Below are 22675 nucleotides of genomic sequence, written 5' to 3'. Positions count from 1 at the left end.
TACTGACAATAAGTGCATGAACAATGCATGATAGATGACGAGACAGACCAGGGTCAGTGTTCTTTATCAATCCGAGCCACTGTCAAGAACAACAGTGCCATGCTAAATGCTGTCCACCACAGCTCAGCAGGAGTGTGATGTCAGGTGCAAAAACCATGACACCTTCAGAACACCAAGGAGCTTATTCAATAAGTCTTCGAGGAGAAAGTGAGGTCTGCAGATGCTGGAGATCGGAGCTGAAAATGTGTTGCTGGAAAAGCGCAGCAGGTCTTCCTGAAGAAGGGCTTATGCCTGAAACGTCGAATCTCCTGTTCCTTGGATGCTGCCTGACCTGCTGCGCTTTTCCAGCAACACATTTTCAGCTTATTTAATAAAGCAAACTCGGCAAAATGCAGGCAATATTCTGTCAGTGACGATATTGCTTTTGTACTGAAATGGTTACAACCAGCTTCATTACATTGAAAAAGGCATTTTTCAAGAAATGGCGGGTTTTTAAAAACAACCCAGTGTCTTAAAAAGAAAGTACCTTGCTCATTCCCTCGGAAAACCAGCAGAAAATTGCCACAAGCTTACCTTGCTCTCCACCAGGGAGAGTAGGATCTGTTCCATGACATCCCCCACAGCTGGGACTGAGCTCTGAATGTGTCCAACCATCACACCAATCGCCACCCTCGACAGTTCGTAGCTCAGATTGGTATTCTTGCGAACCAATTCGATTAACTCAGCTCCGATGGTTTTGGGCACTGTGACCGTGAGCTTGCCCTGCTGTGCTTCGGATCCTGAAGGCGACACTGATGAGGCAGTCTCTTTCTTTGGGGTTTGAGGGAGCCCACTTCCACCGTCCAGGTCAATATCAGTGGTTTCTTGCAGCTGGTTTCTGGAGCCGAGGGCGAGAGCTGACAGGGTTGGGCTCATGTCAGCCTGGAGAGGGACGCTGGTCGGATATTTGGGAGCAGCAAAGGTGTTTCGGGCTGGCAGGGGTGGAGGAGTTTCAGAAGGACTGGAGGTGGCTGTGGACTGCTGAGGCTCGAGCGAATTGGACGACCCAGTGTACAGGGTGTCGAGAGAAGCAGTACTCGTAGAGGAAACAGTCGAAATGGTCCGAGGAGTGATGTCTGGCGTCTCTGAAATCGTATATTTAAAAAAGAAAATGACAAGGCAAGTTAACGTTAGACCGTTTTCACAAGAGAAGAGAATGCGGCAAACGTCACAGGCTTAAAGGAATTACACAGGATAAAAAAATAAAGGGGAGGTATTTGAGCACACATGGAATAGAAAGATTACCTGATCCACAAGGTTACTTCGGAAAGGAAGTCACAGAGTCATAGAGATGTACAGCATGGAAACAGACCCTTTGGTCCAACCTGTCCATGCTGACCAGATATCCCAGCCCAATCTAGTCCCACCTGCCAGTACCCGGCCTATATCCCTCCAAACCCTTCCTATTCATACACCCATCCAAATGCCTCTTAAATGTTGCAATTGTACCAGCCTCCACCACTTCCTCTGGTAGCTTATTCCATACATGTACCACCCTGTGTGTGAAAACGTTGCCCCTTAGGTCCCTTTTAAATGTTTCCCCTCTCACCCTAAACCTATGCCCTCTAGTCCTGGACTCCCCCGCTCCAAGGAAAATACCTCGTCCACTTATCCTATTCATGCCCCTCATGATTTTATAAACTTCTATAAGGTCACCCCACAGCCTCTGGCGCTCGAGGAAAACAGCCCCAGCCTGTTCAGCCTCTCCCGATAGCTCAAATCCTCCAACTCTGGCAACATCCTTGTAAACCTTTTCTGTACCCTTTCAAGTTTCACAAAATCCTTCTGATAGGAAGGAGACCAGAACTGCATGCAATATTCCAACAGTGGCCTAACCAATGTCCTGTACAGCCGCAACATGACCTCCCAACTCCTGTACTCACTGCACTGACCAATAAAGGAAAGCATACCAAATGCCTTCTTCATTATCCTATCTACCTGCGACTCCATTTTCAAGGAGCTATGAACCTGCACTCCAAGGTTCAGCAACACTCTCCAGAACCTTATCATTAAGTGTGTAAGTCCTGCTCTGATTTGCCTTGCCAAAATGCAACACCTTGCATTTATGTAAATTAAACTCTATCTGCCACTCCTCAACCCATTGGCCCATCTGGTCAAGATCCTGTGTGGATTAAGGATGGAGAGTGCAGACATTTGGCTTTAGCCTTCTAATTCTCCTCACGCATGGTGATGGAGGACTGGAAGATTGTAAATTTCTCATTCACCCATATTGGGGAAACATTTTCAATCAACAGTTCGGAAAAAGCAAAGGACTAACACAGATAAACCTTGTTAAAGGCAAGTGTGTGCTTTAACAACTGGATTGAGCTTTCTAATGAAGATACAGAGAGAGAGAGTTGAAATAAAAACACAGTACTGGAGAAATGTGTAGGTCTGGAAGGATCTGTGGAGTCACATATTTAAAGATGTAGGGACAGGAGTAATCCATTCAGTGCACCAGGTTTACTCCGCATTCAATGAGATCATGATCTGATAATTCTCACCTCCACTTATTTGTCATTTCCCCTCAACCCTTGATTCCCTTACTGATGACCTAATCAATGTTTTATAAAGTTGTAAGGTTGTAACAAGACTTCCTTGCTTCTGGAGTTTATGCCTTGGCTAATGAAGGTAAGCAATCCTCACCACCAATCCTCTGGCACTTCTCCAGAATATAACATTTTTTGTAAAATCACAACTAACTAACCCACTATCTCTGCAGCTACCTCTTTTAAATTTGAGGACGAATGTGATCAGGGCAATTGGACTTATTTGTCTTTAGCACCAAATAAGAGTTGGGATTTTATGCTGCAGCTGTGCAGAGCGTTGGTGAGACCACTTTTGGAATACAGTGTACAGTCTGTTGCCCTAATAAAGAAAGGATATTATCACATTGCTGAGGGTGCAGAAAAGATTTACAAGTATCTTATGGAGACTGAGGATTTGTATTCTAAGGAGAAGGAGAATTGGCTGGGACTTTCTTCCCTGGAGCATAGGTGGTCTTTCAAAGATTTATAAAATCATAAGGGACATAGATAAGGTGAATAGCCAAGGTCTTTTCCCTAAGGTAGGGGAGTTTAAAAACTGGTGGGCATAATGCTAAGGTGAGAGGAGAAAGATTTAAAAGGGACATGAGGGGCAATTTTTTCAGACAGAAGGTAGAGGACATATGTGAAATGAACTGCCAGAGGAACTGGTAGATGCAGATACATTTATAACATTTAAAAGACATTTGGACAGGTAAAGATTTTGAGGCATATGGATCAAATGCAGGCAGTTGGGACGAATTCAGTTTGAGAAATCTGGTCAGCGTGGACGAGTAGGATCGAACAGTCTGTTTCCGTGCTTCATGACTCTACTTTCTAGTGATGGTGACAGCACTTAATGCCTTCCCTGTATTACCAAGATGTACAAAATATCTTCCACAATAAAGACTGATGCAAACTTTCTGTTCAACTCCTCTGAAAATGTCTTTGTTCCCCAAATCTATCTCCCCAGATTCATTTTCAAAGGAGTCTATGCTCGTTTTGACCTCTCTCTTCTTTTCACATATTTAAAGAAGGCCTTATTGTCAATTTTATCTTCCTTACTAGTTATCTCTCAGTTTATTTTCTCTTTATTTATTGTCAACTTCTTAAATGTGCCTCTGCTTGATTAGTGTCACTCCTGCTAATCTGTCTATCCAGTTCACTTTAGCTAACGCTATCCTCATTTTTACTGTAAAGCCCTTTGTTTAAGTTAAACACAGTGGCTTCTGACCCAAGTTCCTCACGTCACTATTCCCTAGAGGGTCTTTTACTCTGAGGTCATTTATTAAACATTCAACATTATCCATTACTAGATTCAGGAGAGGCCGTTCCTGTTTGGTGCAATGACATATTGCTGCAGGAAATGATTGGTTTGTTGGTGAGGCTAGCCTTCCCAAATTGATGAACCCAATCAATAAGACAAAAGTCACCTGTAAGTATTGTTTTATTCTTCTTATATGCTTCTATCATTTGGTGGTTTATAGCCTTTCCCAGAGAGGTAACTGCCTGGGGGGTTTATATGCTGCTCCTGGCAATGTCTTCTTTCCCGTGCTGTTTTTAAATCCACCCAAATGGGCTGGACATCATCCGAGCCTAGATTTACTCTCACACTATCATCTCTTCATTAACAATGCTATCCCACCTATGTTTCCATCCTTCCTATCTCTCCAAAAGATCAAACTCTCCTGAGACTAAGCTCCCTATTTTTACCTCCTTACAATCACGTTATTTTGATTCAGACCATCAGTTCATCTACTTTATTTGGTGTGTTAAGTTAAAAAGCCTTTTTTTTTTCTGTTCTATTTTTAAATTTCCAAATTTCTATGTGCAACATGATATTCACGTTGTGTCCCGTTTATTTATTTGTAACGATCAGCTCCATCATGAATCACAGATGGTGATGATTTGACTTCTCCCATTCACATCTTCTCTAGACTCATCTTTTGTGACTTTGCCTGTTCAATTAACACCTACTCCTGCCTTACGCCATCACAATAGCTTGTCAATTCATCTTCTTGCCTTTTTGACATGACAATAGTGACAGCTACAAAGCAATTTATAAATTCTTTCATGGGTTGTGGCTATCATTTTGTTGCTCATCAATTAAGTGGCTTACTTACAATTTCACAGAATAGTGGAGAATAAACTATATTTTCTGGGGTGTGTATTTAAACACTGGCTGAAGGACTTTAAGGAAGCAGATGGGTTTTTACAACAATTAGAGACAGTTTCACGGTCACCATTAATAAGAATAATTTTCAATTCCAGATTTATTAATTGAATTTAAATTTCACTAGTTCCTGTGGTGGGATTTGAACCTGGAGCCCAGGCTTCTGGATTACTAATTCATTGATGTTTCCACTGTGCAATTAATGCTAGATTTTAAAATGCCCAGTGATCATTACATAATTACATAGGTATTACATAAATGCAATTTAATAAAACAAAGTACTGTGGATGCTGTTAATATGAAATCTGAAAGTGGCAAAACTTAGCAGAATAGGTCTCATCTGTCGGCAGTGAAACTGTCAACATTTCGGACTGTTCTCTGGGACATGTTTGTAAATGTAAGTCTTTTTTATTTTTTTACATCCAATCACAAATATTCTCTTCAGATCTTCACTTTCCTTTCTTCATTTTTTTGTTATTCCAGCTTTAAACTGTGACATCTTAAACTTCAATTTTCATCCACCAGGACTCTGCTCTCTCTCCCGATGATGCCTGACCTGCTGAGTATTTCCAAGCATTTTCTGCCTTCATTCCTGCATGCTAATAGAGAACGAAGGCTGTACCTGTACCTTGTAGGATCGAGGAAGTGGAGTGCAAGTCCCGAAGTTTCTCAGGCGCTGGTGGTGTAGCACGGCGATGCTGAGTGAGAACCTGCAACACAAAAGCGGGCAATGTGTTTCAGCCAAAGTGCACGCTGCTCCCTGGGATTCTTGGTTCAACTGAAACCAGTGGCAACACAGAACAATAAATCACATCGACTATCCTTCAGCAGCTCTGCTGAGAAAGTGCTGTTGTCTCCTTTGGAGAGTTCACAGTGCTGCTGCTGCTGCCTGTCCAGCTGTTTGTTACTGAGTCCCATACAGAGACACAGTGCTTCTGAACAAGCTTCACTTTACTGACTCCCAACCATCCAGAGGGCACTGCCTGAGAACTGGACAAGCAGGAGGCTGGGAGGACACACCAAGCCAGGCTGCGTCAGGAGGTGGAGATGTCAACGTTTCAGTCTTCTTCAGGACTGGGGATGGGCAGAAGGGAGCTGCAGATAAGGGGGTGAAGAGGTGGGGGGAATTTTAGGTGGAGAGAGGGCGGAGTAGTGAGGTAGGAATAGGTGAAGACAGGTAGAGAGGAACGACCTCATCACTCTGCCCCGTCTTCTTCTTCCCCTCACCCCCCTATCTGCAGCTCCTCTTACACCCGAGCCCAGTCCAATGAAGGGTTACACCCAAAACGTTAACTTCTGCACCTCTTGAAGTTGCCTGGCTTGCTGTGTTTTTCCAGCTTCCTGCTTCTCTACCTTGGATTCCAGCATCTGCATTTTTTTGTCTCTAACTCTCTGAGAGGTGACAGACAGCCATTCTTAAAGTTTCCCTCCCCATTCCTACTGCCAAGGGTGCCGAGGCTAGTCATTCAACTGAGCGTCAGTGGTTCAGCAGAGGGGAAAGCAAGGATTGCAGATGGTGGAGATGAGTGCTGACAGTGTAGCAGGTCAGGCAGCATCCGAGGAGCTGCAGCATCGATGTTTCGGCCAAAAGCCCTTCATCAGGAATCACGATGAAGGGTTTTTGCCTGAAACGTCGATTCTCCTACTCCTCGGATGCTGCCTGATCAGCTGTGCTTTTCCAGCACCAATCTCTTGAGTCAGCAGAGGGGAGTCAAGCCCATCAGATTGGAGAAGTGTGACCTTCCAGAGGTATAACTGTTGCATGTGGCATTAATTCAGAATCTCTTCACTGCCATGAAAGATGGAGCTCGCTAAAAGGCAAACCCACATCTACATACTGTTGGCCATATCAGTTCTTGATGATGTAGATTCCTGAGCGAAATCATCCCAACAGTTTACACAATAATGCTTGACTTAATAATAACTGGACTGGTCGTTGAGGTCACCCATGAACCCCACTCCAGCTGAGGATTTGCGTTTTAACCAGGTCTTTGCAAATACACACACAGGGCCGAGCAGGGGCAAATGTCGGTAGCTTTCTCAATCTGCCTCCAGCCAGCAGGACAGGGCCAGAAAAGCAGGAGGAAAGCTTTAAGCCCCAGCAGCCGGAGAGCTGACTGTCGGGACTGTTCCTGCTGTCCGACATTCCAAACTCTCCTCACTCACATTTCCAGAGCTTTTCAGTAACAGACGTCTTGATTGTATGGACATGAGGCGCAGAGTTAACAACCATCCCGGTGAATTCAGGAGAGCTTTCCTTCCCATTCCCACCACTGTCCAGACCTACAGAAACTCCAGGCTTCGCCCTGGTTAGAGAAGCAGGAACATCTGCTCAGGTACTTTTAGATTAGATTAGATTAGACTTACAGTGTGGAAACAGGCCCTTCGGCCCAACAAGTCCACACCGACCCGCCGAAGCGAAACCCACCCATACCCCTACATTACCCCTTACCTAACACTATGGGCAATTTAGCATGGCCAATTCACCTGACCCGCACATCTTTGGACTGTGGGAGGAAACCGGAGCACCCGGAGGAAACCCACGCAGACACGGGGAGAACGTGCAAACTCCACACAGTCAGTCGCCTGAGTCGGGAATTGAACCCGGGTCTTCAGGCGCTGTGAGGCAGCAGTGCTAACCACTGTGCCACCGTGCTGTCGTAGACTCAGGTGGCAATCATATAAAGGGAAGAGGGATCATCGAGTCATACAGTCCTATAGCACGGAGACAGGCCCTTTGGCCCAAATTGGTTCATGCTGACAAAAATGTCCGCCCACGCTAACCCCATTTCCCTGCACTCGGCTCATACCTTTCTAATGCTGTCCAAATGTCTTTTAAATGTTGTTAACGTATCTGCCTCAACCACTTCCTCTACCAGCTCATCCCACATGTGTACCACCCTCTGCGTAAAAAACATTGCTCCTCAGGTTCCCTTTTATTCCTTAAACTGAACCCTCTAGTCCTAGATTCCCCAAGCCTAGGAAAAAGACTGAGTGCATTCACCCTACTCATGCCTCCCTTGATCTTATACACCTCTATAAGGGACCCCCCCTCAGTCTCCTACACTCTAAAGAGAAAAGGCCCAGCTTGTACAACCGCTCCCAATAACTCTGACCATTGAGTCCTGGCAGCATCCTTGTAAATTTCTTTTGCAATCTTTCCAGTTTAATACCACCCTTCCTATAACAAGGTGACCAAAACTGAACACAATATCCCAAGTGTGGCCTCACCAACATCCTGTACAACTGCAACATAACTTCCCAACCTCTATACTTAATGCCCTGACTAATGAAGGCCAGTGTGCCAAAAGCCTTCTTCACTGCCCTGTCTACCTGTGACTCCACTTTCAGAGGACTGTGAACCTGAACTCCAAGATTCCTCTGCTCCACAGGCCCTACCATTCACCCTGAAGCTCCTACCTTGATTTGACTTTCCAAAATGCAGCACCTCACACTTATCTATATTAAATTCCATGTGCCATTTCTCGGCCCAATTCCTCGGCTGATCAAGGTCCTGCTGCAATTTCTGATAACCTTTCTCACTGTCCATGATACCGCCTATTTTAGTGTCATCAACAAACTTACTAATCATGCCTTGTATATTCTCATCCAAATCGGTGCTGTTTGCTGTCAATATCAATGGGCCCAGCACTGCCCCCTGAGGCACTCCACTAATCACAGGTCCCCAGTTTGACAAGCATCCTTTCACTATTAGCCTCTGCTTTATACCATCAAAACGATTGTGTATCCAATTTACCAGCTCGCCTGGGAATCCATGCGATCTAACCTTCCAGAGCAGCCCGCAATATGGAACCTTACCAAAGGCCTTACTGAAATCCCTACAGACTACACCTACTGCCCTGCCCTCGTCAACCTTCCTGGTCATTTATCAAAGAACTCTAACAGATTTGAGAGGCATGGTCTCCCACTCACAAAGCTAACTACTCCTAATCAAACACTGATTTTCCAAGCAGATGTATATCTTATCTCTCAGAATCTTCTCCAAGTTACTTACACATCACAGACGTTAAGCTTTTAATTCCCAGACTTTTCTTTGCAGCACTTCTTGAATAACAGCACAACCCTTCAGTCTTCTGGGACTTCACCCGTGGCTAACGATGATACAAAAATATCAGCCAGGGCCCCCTGCAATTTCTTCTCCAGCCTCTTGCAGTGTTCTTGGAAATATCTGCTCAGGACCAGGAAATTTATCCACCTTCACACAGTCTAATACATCCAACACCTTCCCTGCTGTGATATGGGCTGTCCCCAAGATATCATCACTAACCTCCCAAGTTCCCAAGTCTTCATGTCTCTCTTCATGGTAAACACAGAGGACAAATATTAGACATAGTCATAGAGATGTACAGCACGGAAACAGACCGTTTGGCCTACCTTGTCCATGCCGGCCAGATATCCCAACCCAATCAAGTCCCATCTGCCAGCACTTGCCCCATATCCCTCCAAACCCTTCCTATTCATATACCCATCCAAACTGCCTTTTAAATGTTGCAATTGTACCAGCCTCCACCACATCCTCTGGCAGCTCATTCCACACACGTACCACCCTCTGCGTGAAAAAAGTTGCCCTTAGGTCTCTTTTATATCTTACCCCTCTCACCCTAAACCTATTCCCTCTAGTTCTGGATTCCCCCACCCCAGGGAAGAGACTTTGTCTATTTGTCCTATCTATGCCCCCCATAATTTTATAGACCTCTATAAGGTCACCCCTCAGCCTCTGACGCTCCAGGGAAAACAGCCCCAGCCTGTTCAACCTCTCCTTACAGCTCAAATCCTCCAATCCTGGCAACATCCTTGTGAATCTTTTCTGAACCCTTTCAAGTTTCTCAATATCCTTCCGATAGGAAGGAGACCAGAATTGCATGCAATATTCCAACAGTGGCCTAACCAATGTCCTGTGCAGCTGCAACATGACCTCCCAACTCCTGTACTCAATACTCTGACCAATGAAGGAAAGCATACCAAACGCCTTCTTCACTATCCTATCTACCTGTGACTCCACTTTCAAGGAGCTATGAACCTGCAATCCAAGGTCTCTTTGTTCAGCAACACTCCCTAGGACCTTACCATTAAGTGTATAAGTCCTGCTCTGATTTGCCTTTCCAAAATGCAGCACCTCACTTTTATCTGAATTAAACTCCATCTGCCACCCCTCAGCCCATTGGCCCATCTGATCCAGATCCTGCTGTAATCTGAATTAACCCTCTTCACTGTCCACTACACCTCCAATCTTGGTGTCATCTGCAAACTACTAACTATACCTCTTATGCTCACATCCAAGTCATTTATATAAATGAGAAAAGTAGAGGACCCAGCACCGATCCTTGTGGCACTCACTGGTCACCAGCCTCCAATCTGAAAAACAACCCTCCACCACCACCCTCTGTCTTCTTGTATCCAAATGGCCATTAGAATCTAGGTGGAGTTGGTCAATGGAGATCTGTTTGTTTCCAGATCTGAGATCGGAATTTCACATGGCAAGAATTCATCACTGGTAACAGTGTGACCATGTTCCTGGTTCTTTTCAAGTGCATTACAAGGATGGTTACTTGGAGACAAGGCTATGCTCTAACACCATGGCTGATGATTCCATTATATAATCCTCTTACCTCATCCATCTTCTGCAGTTCAATACATATATGTCCACTTTGGTCCTTCAGGGGTCCTATTCTCTCTCTAGTTAGTTCTTTTCCTTTAATATACTTCAAGAACCTGTTTGTATGCCCCCTAATCTTCTCAGCCAAAGCTATCTCATGCCCTCTTTTCACCCTTCTGATTTCCTTCTTCAGTAAACTCCTGTATTCCCTCTATACCTCCAGGCATTCCCTTGATCCCAGCTGCCTGTACCTGAGCTACAATGCCTCCTTTTTTCTGGTCAAAGCCTCAATATCTCTTCATCCAGGGTTCTTTATTCCTGCCAATCTTGTCCGTCACCCTCACGGGAACATATAGACCTTGAATTCTAACTGTCTCACTTTCAAAGGCCTCCCACTTGCTAGAGGTCCCTTTGCCTGCAAACAAACTACTCCAATCAGCCTCTGTCAGCTCCTGTCTCATTCCATCAAAATCTGCCTTGCCCCAAATTAGAACTTGAATCTGTGGACCAGTTTTTTCCCTCTCCATAACTTTTTTAATATTAATAGATCTTTGGTTACCAGTCCTGAAGTGCTCCACCACTGTCATCTCAGTCACCTGCACTGCCCTATTTCCCAAGAATAGGTGTAGAGTTTGTTCAGGAGAATTCTCTCGATCAGTACATTTCTGTCCAATGAGAAAGGAGATCCAGCTAGGTCTGGGAATAAGGTGGGTCAAGTGGATCAAGTGCTAGAATTCCAGAACTCTGTCCCTACACATGCACACAGACAGGCACACAGACATAGACAGACAGCATGTTTTGTTGTTGGTATTGGGACCACTGCATGCATGCACACGTGCAAGTGCATGTGCATATTTGTAACATGCCCCAATTCACAAACACCCAAAAGGAGACATTGTAGCTCAGGTACAGGCAGCTGGGATCAAGGGAATGCTTTGCTAATGACAGAATTTAGATTCTATGAGCAAAACAGCCAAGATGGAGGATGAACACCACTCTCGTCATGAAAAGAATTGAAAAGGAAACATGCCTGCATGCTCGAAGTACTTATTCATCGGATGATAATAAGATCTGGTAAGAGAGGTGGTCAATTAGAATCGCAAAATTATTACAGTGCCAAAGGAGGTCATTCAGCCCATTGTTAGAGAACTGGCTCTATTATCTAGTTCGACATCCAGTGTCAATCTCCTGCCTTTTCTCCATCTCCCTCCCCTTTGGTACTGTCCCAAGAAAACATCGAGTATCCTCTTGAAAGCCTCAACTAATCCTAACTACACCACATTTGCAAACAGTGTATTCCAGACACAAATCACTCGCGGGGTGAAAATGTTTTTTCTCACATTACCCTTGCTTTGGTTGCATGAAGTTCGAATCTATTCCCTCTTTTTTTTAATGAGCAGAAACAGTTTCTCTTTATCTACTCTTTCCAGCCCATTCCATGATTTGAAAACCCCTAACAAATCTCCTCTCAGTCTTCGTCTCTGAGGAGAACAGTCCCAACTTCCGCAGTCTACCCTCATAGCTGAAGATTCTCATTCCTGGAACCATTCTTGGAAATTCCTTCTGTATTTGTCAATACCCTTTCAGAGTTTCACACAGACCTCCTTGGTTTGCAACTCTTTCAAGTTTAGCGTCTTCTGTAAACTTTGAAACTATTCTCTGCACATTAAGATTGAGATCAGGAGAAGCAATACCAACAACAAAAAAAACAAAGAACTGCTGGTGATCGGAAACAAATAAAACAAGGACTGCTGAAGAAACAATTATCATCGATGGGCCAAAAGCACAGTTAATGTTTCGATTTCAGTGACCCTTCTTCAGAACTGATAGCAGCTAAAATAAAAAGGTGGTGTTTGTGCTGGTGACGGTGGTGCAGGGTGGGGTGGGGAGATTATGGGCAGAGTGAGTGGGTCGGTGGAGCAAACCCAGACAAGGAGACAGAGAGCACAGAAAGTTAGGGTAGGCAGCCAAAGGCATTGTCAGTATGAAGTCAGGGAAGAAGAGAAGCTAGTTAGGTGGAAATGGGACATATGAATGGGTGAAAATGGGTTGGCTGTCCTGAAAGCAACCCATTTCATGACAGGGCCTGCTCATTGATCAGTTGCTATTTCTCCTGCCAACCTCTTATTCCAATCAATCCTGCTGAGCTCTGCTCTTGCTTGTTGAAGTCAGCTCTCGACCGATTGATTTTCTCTTACTCTGCACTGTTGCATTTCATTCTCTGAAAACCACCTTTAATCTTATGATACAATGATCACAGTCTCTTAAATATTCTCCCACTGACAGTTAACCCACTCAACCAACCTCATTTCCAAGGACCATGTCCAGCAATGCTTGCTGGACTGTGCACTCACTGATATAGGAAACTTTCCCAAACACAATATAGGAATACTGGCCCTCACACTGCCAGGATCCCAGTTTATATTTGAGTAACTGAAGTCCCTATTATAATGTCAGCATTTCTGTAGCGTCCCGCTGATTTGTACCTTTACAGCCTTTCCATGAGTTAGTGTTCTGGAGACTTATACTGAGTGATGTAAACACACCCCTTTCTGCTCCAGCCAAACTGATTTGGTCCTTTAGCCCTCTGAAACATCTTCCTTCTCCAGCACAACGCTGTCTTGAGCCAACATTGCTACTCCTGGTCCCTTCCTTCCTTCCTTTCACTATTTTTCCTGAACAATTTATACCCAGGGATATTTAACACACAGTCTTGCCCTTCCTTGATCCAGGTCTCTGTCAGCACCACGACATCATAAATCCATACTGAAACCTTTATTTTAATTTACTCCATCTCCTGTATTTACATACATGCATGTTAGCTGTGCACTGAACATCCCTACTTCCTCTCCTACCCGATTTTAGTGATTCAATTATTATTCTGCATGCTAGAGCCCGCTGCATCTTTAAGCATTTTGCAAGCCTTTGTATTATCACAGAATCCCTACAGTGTGGAAACAGGCCATTCAGTCCAACAGGTCCACACTGACCCACCCCGTATTCTCTCCTTGTAAACCTGCATTTCCCATGACTAATCCACCTAACCTGTACATCTCTGAACACTATCAGCAATTTAGCATGACCAATTCACCTAATTTGCATATCTTTGGACTGTGGGAGAAAACTGGAGCATCTGGAGGAAACCCGTGCAGGCATGGGGAGAATGTGCAAACTCCACACAGATGGTTGGCGAAGGATTGAATCGCACCCTGGTGCTGAGAGGCAACAGTGCTCACCGCTGAGCCACCATGCCGCCCCAATCCTCCTCTACTTTCTCTGTTCCCATACCTGGAGTAAGTTTACAGCCCTCTCAATGTCACTAGCCAGATGCCTATAACGTGTTCAGGTGCACCCAGTCCGGCTTGGACAGCTATTATTTTTGCCAGAGCCAGTCCCAGCCCCTCGTCAGTTGAAAAAGCTCTTGACTGCTGAATCCTTCCATCAACACGTGCATTGGCCTTATCGTGTTATTTCTGTACTCACTTGCACCTGGTACTGGGGGTAATCCAGATGATACTATAGGCTGCTACCACGCCCTCACCCCCACCCCCTGAGGCTGCTGTGATATCCCTGAATCTGGCACCAGGGTGGAAAAAGCTGCAGAGAGTCACACTGATGGTCACAGAATCTCCCTTTGATACATTAATTAATAAATCGTCTATCACTATTGCTCCTTTCTTTCTGTTGGCTGTCCTTGCCTTCCAAGTAATTGGTGAGAAATTAATAGATGGTGGTATGTGATACTTCGCCAGTATTTAAAGTTAGGCGAAAGTGAGGACTACAGATGTTGGAGATTGGAGTCAAGTGTGTGGTGCTGGAAAAGCACAGCAGGTCAGGCAGCATCCGAGGAGCAGGAAAATCGACGTTTCAGGCAAAAGCCCTTCATCGTTTCTTGATGAAGGACTTTTGCCCGCAACATCGATTTTCCTGCTCCTTGGATGCTACCTGACCTGCTGTGCTTTTCCAGGACCACACTCTGTACTTAAAGTTAGTAAGATCCATATGGGATGTATCCAAGCTACTGAGGTGAATTGGAGTGGATGTTGCCACAATCTTCTAATGCTCCTTAGATGCAAGAGGAATGGAGAACTGCAAATGTTACCTCCTTGTTTTTAAAAAGGGTTTAAGGATAATCCCAGCAATTACAAGTCAATACATTTAGCTTTGAACCTTCTAGAAATGAAATTCAGGAAAAAAAATTCTGTGTTACGATCGAGTCCTCCACAATCACCTGATGAAGGAGCGTCTCTCCGAAAGCTAGCGTGCTTCCAATTAAACCTGTTGGGCTATAACCTGGTGTTGTGTGATTTTTAACTTTGTACACCCCAGTCCAACACCGGCACTAAGGGGGATACACGCGGCAAGTACTTCACACAGAGGGTAGTGGGCGTTTGGAATGCGTTGCCAGCAGAGGTGGTAGAGGCAAGCACAGTAGATTCATTTAAGATGTGTCTGGACAGATGCATGAGTAGGTGGGGAGCAGAGGGATACAGATCCTTACGAATTGAACGACAAGTTGAGACAGTAGATTTGGATTGGCTCAGGCTTGAAGGGACTGCTCCTGGGCTATAAATTTTCTTTGTTCTTTGAGACAGACCCGAAGGAATCTTTGGGTCTTTGGAATGTGAATGAATTGGATGCAGAGGAAGATCTTCGAGGAGAAAGTGAGGTCTGCAGATGCTGGAGATCAGAGCTGAAAATGTGTTGCTGGAAAAATGCAGCAGGTCAGGCAGCATCCAAAGAGCAGGAGAATCGACGTTTCGGGCATGAGCCCTTCTTCAGGAATGAGGAAAGTGTGTCCAGCAGGCTAAGATAAAAGGGCGGGAGGAGGGGCATTGGAAATGCCTTCCTAACCTGCAATCTTCTTCCTGACCTCTCTGCCCCCAGCCCCACTCCGGCCTATCACCCTCACCTTAACCTCTTTCCACCTATCGCATTTCCAACACACCTCCCCAAGCAGAGGAAGATCCCAAGGCCTAGAGATTTTAGTATCTGTTAAACACAGGAAGATCATGGGAATATGCGACTGTCTATAGGAATGCTCATCATTGATTAGGTATTTCATAGGTTTGGGTATTCAGAGTAAGAAATATTGTAAGTGATCACTGTAGCTCGAAATGCGAAAGAATACTGCTTTTTTACTAAAAAAAAATCAGTGTATCGTTGATCTCTCTTCCAATCTGAGCTAAAGATTAAGCAAATAATTGAGTTTGCATGTCAAGGCCAGATTCGGGGAAGATCCTTTAGCCCTCCCCGCTGTTTTAACCGGTTTCTACTTGAATAAACATGTTCCACTTGCCTGAATCCTGCCTGCCTCCTGAGTCTTTGTCCTCGGTCGGAGGGGATGGTCCTACATCAGGGATGAGAAAGTGGATTGGGGACGTGAAGATGTTCCCTTGTAGAAGAGGAGATTAAGTGCAAATTTGATACAGACGTTCAAACTCATGTGGGGACTGGACAGAAGAGATGAGGAAAAACCAATCCAACTGACAGAAGGGCGAGAGGACACAGATTAAGGACATCAGCAGAAGGAACAACACTGAAATGTGGCAAAGTGTTTCTCAACAGTGAGTGACTGAGAATCGGGAATTCACTGCCAAGAGCACGAGGAGGTTGTTACAAATGACACATCCAAAAGAGAATTGGATCATCACTGGAAGAGAAAACAAAGGTGTGCGTCACAGGGAAAAGACCATCGAGGAACCCCGAGTGGTTTTTACTCTTGCTGAAAACTGACATGGACACATGGGGCTGAATGGCCTTCTTGCATGCTATCAACATTCTCCAACACCACCATCTTTACATTTTAATATCTTGTCACAAATTAAAAATGGGTCATCCGAAGTTTTGAGATTTGATGGGCCCGTGTGTAGTACTGAAAATGTGTTGCTGGTTAAAGCGCAGCAGATCAGGCAGCATCCAAGGAACAGGAAATTCGACGTTTCAGGCATAAGCCCTTCATCAGGAAAGGCTTATGCCCGAAACGTCGAATTTCCTGTTCCTTGGATGCTGCCTGACCTGCTGCGCTTTAACCAGCAACACATTTTCAGCTCTGATCTCCAGCATCTGCAGACCTCACTTTATCCCCGTGTGTAGTTCTGTTAAGAGTGTGTTATATGCCATTGAGACCTTGACTCTGGGGCTTTGTGTGCAGCCTACACACCTCCATCCTGATCGTTAGTCACTGACCCTCACCTTCACCTCAATGGAAAGAGTTCAAATTTCTTTGACAGAGCAACTGCACAACCTGAATATCCATTGCATACCTACTTCATTTCGAACAAAACCACTGTCCTTTCGTTAGTTTTATATAGCAAAATGAACTTCAAAACACAAGCAAGATTGGATTCGCCTCAAAAAGCAAACAGAAAACAAAGGAAGTAAATCAAAAAGCATTCTCCATAACTCTGGTACCTGGTAAACGTCGCTGTCTGGAGAGGCTGGGTCTGACAGCTTTGGGATTGGATCAGGTGTGATCTTGCTCATTTGCTCTGGAGCATCAGGTGGATTCTCAATGGAGCCAGACGAGTGGCCTCCTTTCTGTTGGCTTGGATTCTGGCCTTTGCGAGCAACTGTTTCCTTTCGATGGTGAATCAGCTTCCTTGATGTGGACAAAACAGACATTCAACTTCAGAACAGATCTCCCATGTTGATCTTTCAGCAACGATTTGAAACCTACTGCTTGTCAGCATTGACCACCTCAGCAGGGAGGACAGAGTCAAAACAGAAAATCTCCATGAGGTCACCTCTTAACCATTGGCATTCCACAGGGAAGGGTACGAAGGTTTCCAACCTCGCTCCAGAACTGAAATGCTGATCCCGGATAATGTTCCAGGGAACCACCTTTGCATCCTTCTGAAGCCCTTTGGGTCTTTCTAGCGGAGGATCTAGTGTGATCTCTTTGCTTTGTTTCTATTTATTATCCCCAATTAACCTACGCTATTTTACACAACTTTGCAAACTTGCCTCCTTTAAAAATTTGTTTGATTGGATATTAGGTCATCTATGTTGTTCATTATCATGCAATGTAACAGTTTGTTGTTCTTCGCATTAATCCTCCCAAATTGCACCTCATCACACTTCTCATCAGTCACCCCTACAAGCCACTACCCCAGTCCTTTTATCACAGACCTGTATCGCCCAAACATTATTGCTGTGCCAAGTTTCACATCATGCACAGAAGTTTTCACACTGCTCCTGACACCTTAATGGGATGAGCATGTCATTGGCCAGGTCAGCATGTTCCCAGTTTCTAATCGCCCTAGACAGGGTTGCAAGGATAGCTCGTCTTCACTGTTGAAGACAGAAATAATATCCCAGGACAAATCAAGATGTGCATCTGGAATCTGCCTCACTGACTCCATGGGAATTGCCTGGAGGTTTGAGCTTCCAATGGGCAATCCTCTTGCTCATTCCAAAAAAGTATCCAGCTTGGAGTTAAATTTGGAGACTTCGGACATTATCTAGATAGTTCCTCATCAAGGTTTTGACAGTAAAACTCTAGACTAACTCTTGGTAACTGTACAACTGACAGGATCCCCAATACAGTTCCCTCAAACTACCCAACTTGCTTCCCTCATCCTCCAATCAAATCTTTCTGACAATCAACCCCCACCGACTGACATTTATTCCCTTGACACTCTGCCCTGGTTAGACCCCCCAACTCCCCCCACTGGGGGAGCACACCGGTAAAGATTTGGGCCATACGTTCCGGGAGAATTTGGAAATCTTCATGTCAGGGAGGCTGGAACAAGAGAATACGGTTTAGAAAAAACAAAAGTCTTCTGTCTATGACAGATTGAGAGGCTTGTTAGCTCCTTCTGTAGGAAAGGTGTTGAGGACGGATCACTGAAGGTCTGTAATGTGGAATTGGGTACATCTTTGATTTTCTCAAGTCATAGGGTGTAAGGGATAGGCAGGAGAGTGGAGTTGGAACCACAGTAAGGTCAGGCATCATCTTATTAAATGGCTCAGTGGGCTAAGAAAATGTTAAATTATATATACACTTGTATAAACAGCTGCAGTCCAAGTGCTGTAGGAACACTCCTAGTGCTGTCAGAGAATTCCTGGATTTTGACGCAGTGACAGTAAAGGACCATCAATATATTTTCAAGTTGAGATAATGAGTGACTTGGAGAGAAACTTGTGGTGGTTGGTGTTCCCATGTCTCTGCTACCCTCGCCTTTCTGAATGGAAGTGGTTATGAGTTTGGAAGGTGCTGTCTAAGGACCTTGAGCCTCTGTAACTATCCCTGTATGATTTTGATCAACTTCCTCTGTTACTAATTAATCAAAATTAAATATCACACAACGCCAGGCTATAGTCCAACGGGTTTATTTGGAAGCACTAGCTTTTGGAGCACTGCTCCTTCATCAGGTAGCTATGGAAGAGGATCATAAGATATAGAATTTATAGCAAAAGATGAGTCATGCAACTGAAATGATATATTGAACAAACCGCTTATTCCTGATGAAGGGCTTATGCTCGAAACGTCGAATTCTCTATTCCTGAGATGCTGCCTAACCTGCTGTGCTTTGACCAGCAACACATTTGCAGCAAACCTAGATTGCTGTTAGGTTCTTGCATTTTTGCAGGAACTTGATGTCTATGTCGGTATGTGCGATCTTCTTGGAGATCCCCTCCACTCTGAGCCGGCACTGAGCTAATTCATCAAAAGAGGATGATTCGCCTTTTGAAGAAATCCAGGTTGGCTCTCCTTGATCAGTAAAAGATCATTTTTTTCCTCATAACGGTTTCCAATAACATCCCCATCACTGAGGATAGGCTGACTACCCTGTCATGACCTTGTGTAATCTCTCTCCCAGTTTTGGAATGACGGTACATGGACAAGCCTCAGGGTCTACAGCATTGCTCCCATACCTAATGAAAATTGAATGATTGTGGCCAATAACTTCTGTTTTTTCAGCAAACTTGGGATAGATTCATCTGAATCAGGTGACTTAGCAACGTTCAGTAATAATATTCTTATAGACAGAGACTTGATCCTGCTTTAATGTAAAATCCACATTCCATCGGATTTCACAAAGAATGTGGATAATGTACTCCTTTAGCATTGTAACCATACCCTCTGCTGGCACGTGAAGATTTGGCTCTGCCTCCTGAATGGATCAGACTTTACTCCAGAAAACCAGTTCACATCGTTTCTTTGTTAAATGCTCTAGGCTTGAATTTAACAATGCCGGCTCATCTTCTCTTGCCACCTTTCTCTTGTCTCCTGTACAAACATTTCCCCCTGCGTTTGTCTTTAATTTTGCTGGTTGTTAACAGAATTGCATTCCTGACATTTATCAAAAGCTTCATTTTTCCCTTTTGATAACATTTATTTCCTGTGTCAACCTGAACAAATTAGTTTTAGATGATAATTTTTTTAAGAAAAACTGATACTGATATATACCTTATCCCTACTTTGGAATACACTTCTGCTGAATTCCTACCATTACCTCACTGTTGCCTTATTCTGAAATACCCTTTCCCTAATCTACCAGCGCACACTCCTTTCCTAAATCATGGAAATCATCTTTGCCAGTCCATCTTTTCAGTCCTTTGGTATTTTCTGCTGGCTTTCCATGATGTTGTGGTCACTCTGAACTGGATGATCGCTTAATGCAACCCATTCCACTTACTTCCCTGAATCAAATTCAACATGACTGTTAGACCAGAGGAGAGGCAGCTTTAAAATTCTCACAGAACAAAATAACGTTAGACTTTCCCAATCAGAGATTGCAGAATAGGCCCTTTGCCCATCCAGTCTGCACTGACATAACTACCACTGAAGGTGTGCCAATTCTATTTCCTGTACTGCTCCCTTATCCTGGAATTCTGAGGTATTTCAAGTGCTCATCTAATTATTTTTTAAAGCTTGCAAGGTTTCCGGTCTCCACGGCTTTCCCAGGTAGTGCATTCCAGACTCACATCACCATCTGAGTGAAAAATAATTTCCTCAAATCGCCTCTGAATCTCCTGCCCCTTCCCCGAAAACTACGCCTCCTTGTGACTGACCCCCACCAAGTGGAGGGAACAGCTGCTCCCTATTTGCCTGGTCAATATGCTTCAATCTTACGCACTCAGTCACATCCCCCTCAGTCTTGTCTGCTCTGAAAACAAAACAGTCCAAGCCAATCCAGACCCTCCTTGTAGCTCAATTTCTCCATCCCACTAAACATGTAGGTGAACCCCCTCTGTACCACTTCTTGTGCTATCATATCCTTCCTGAAGTAAGTGAGGTGACCAGAACTGCACATAGAGTGGGCAAAACCTCACAGTAATCGGTAAGTGAAACCCTCCCCCACAAAATCCTTTTTCAATGAACTACCCTTTAAATTTGCGCCTTTCATCTCCCTCTTGTAGAATACCAATGTAACAATGCCACTCAGAATTTCCCCCATGGTGCCATACTAATACCAGCAAGAGACACTGGACGTTTCCTTTGCCACCATTTCTCAACATCCCGGAGACCAGGCATATTCAGGGAGCATATCTGGCCTCCTTTCAGCCGTTACAACACACTGTTTAACAAACAGTCATACAAACCCCGCTGTCAGCAGTATGCACACGCACAATACAGCCGCACTGCACACACCCGAACAGTTAATGCCACCCACATTCACTCCTGCAGTTAGTGGTATGTGCACAGTCACACTCCCCACGGTCAGTGCCATGTGTGCACTCAACCCTGCTGTCAATGCCACATACACCCTCACACGCTGCTGTTCATGGGAAATGCCCACTTTTACTCCCTGCTTACTGCATGGTTAAAGTGAGCAGCCAAGGTCTTCCCAATAGCGGAGGCAATTTCAAAACTAGAGAACACAGGGTTAAGGTGAGGTAGAATAGATTAAAAAGGGACCTGAGGGGTCACTTTTTCACAGAGAGTGGTGCGTTAATGGAAGAAGCAGCGAGAGGAAGTGCTATACGTGATTACAATGACAACATTGAAAAGTAATTTGGCCAAGTACATGAATAGGAGAGTAATAGGAGAGAATAGGAGAGGGGCATAGGCCAAATGCAGGAAGATGGGACGAGCTCAGTTTAAAAATTTGATTGGTATGGACGAGTGAAGCAGAGGGACCTGTTTCTGTGCTGTATGACTCTATGACACGCTCATCTACATTCCCTGCTGTTAGTGCCATACACTCTCTCAGACCCCAACACTGCTCGTGCCATGTGTTAGTCCCCCCCACACACACTCCTGTGGTTAGGGCCACAAACACAAGCTCCTTGCTTAGTGCCACATGGACACACACACACACTGACTTGCCACCGTGAATTCCACACACACTCCCCACAGTTTCATCTGCCACTGAGTGTGCAACTCACACATTCACTCCCTGCTGTTTGTGCCACATGCACACACTCAGTCCCCGCTGTTAGTGCCATACACATATGGTCCCCTCTCTCAGAGCCAGGCACACACACACACAACCCACTGTTAGTACCACGTACACATTCAGACTTGCTGCTATTGGTCACACGCACACACACACATACACACAGGTATTTGTCCCACTCTCTCACACACACGTAGGTGTTTGTCGCTCTCTCACTCATACAGGTGTTCATTTCTGTCTCTCATACACACACGCTCGTATTTGTCCCTGTCTCTCTCACACACAGGTATATGTTCCTGTCTCTCTCTCTCTCTCTCACTCACACACACACACACACACACGCAGGTGTTTGTCTCACACACACGCAGGTGTTTGTCTCTGCCTCTCTCTCTCTCTCACACACACACACACACACACAGGTGTTTGCCTCTGACTCTCTCACTCACACACACACAGGTGTTTGTCTCTGTCTCACACACACACACACACACACACAGCTGTTTGTCTCTGTCTCACACACAAACAGAGGCGTTTGGCTCTGTCTCACACACACACACACACACACACAGATGTTTGTCTCACACACACACACAGATGTTTGTCTCTGTCTCACTCACACACAGAGGCGTTTGGCTCTGTCTCAGACACACACACACGTGCTTGTCTCTGTCTCACAGACATACAGGTGCTTGTCTCTGTCTCACAGACATACAGGTGCTTGTCTCTGTCTTTCGAACAGGTACTAGTCCCTGTCTCTCACACACGCTTGTATTTGTCTCTGTCTCCACACACACGCAGGTGTGTGACTCTGTCTCTGACACACACGCAGGCGTTTGTCTCTCTCTCCGACACACACGCAGGCGTTTGTCTCTCTCTCCGACACACACGCAGGCGTTTGTCTCTCTCTCCGACACACACGCAGGTGTTTGTCTCTCTCTCTCTCCGACACACGCGCAGGCGTTTGTCTCTCTCT

General features: G+C 44.9%; 1 protein-coding gene across 1 annotated transcript in view; it reads right to left on the bottom strand.

The window, feature by feature from the left end:
* Positions 1-22675, bottom strand: part of LOC132822427 (NCK-interacting protein with SH3 domain-like) — a 230825-nt gene that overhangs the window by 72133 nt on the left and 136017 nt on the right. The window contains exons 3-5 of the mRNA XM_060835805.1: positions 16769-16955; positions 5366-5447; positions 574-1124 (exon numbers count right to left, since the gene is read on the bottom strand). Of these exons, the coding sequence (XP_060691788.1) occupies positions 574-1124; positions 5366-5447; positions 16769-16955 (820 nt within the window). The remainder of the gene's footprint in view (positions 1-573; positions 1125-5365; positions 5448-16768; positions 16956-22675) is intronic.

This window comes from Hemiscyllium ocellatum, chromosome 14 (genome assembly GCF_020745735.1).
Source record: "Hemiscyllium ocellatum isolate sHemOce1 chromosome 14, sHemOce1.pat.X.cur, whole genome shotgun sequence".
In the NCBI taxonomy this organism is placed as follows: Eukaryota; Metazoa; Chordata; class Chondrichthyes; order Orectolobiformes; family Hemiscylliidae; genus Hemiscyllium; species Hemiscyllium ocellatum.
This window is presented reverse-complemented; position numbering and strand designations above follow the sequence as displayed.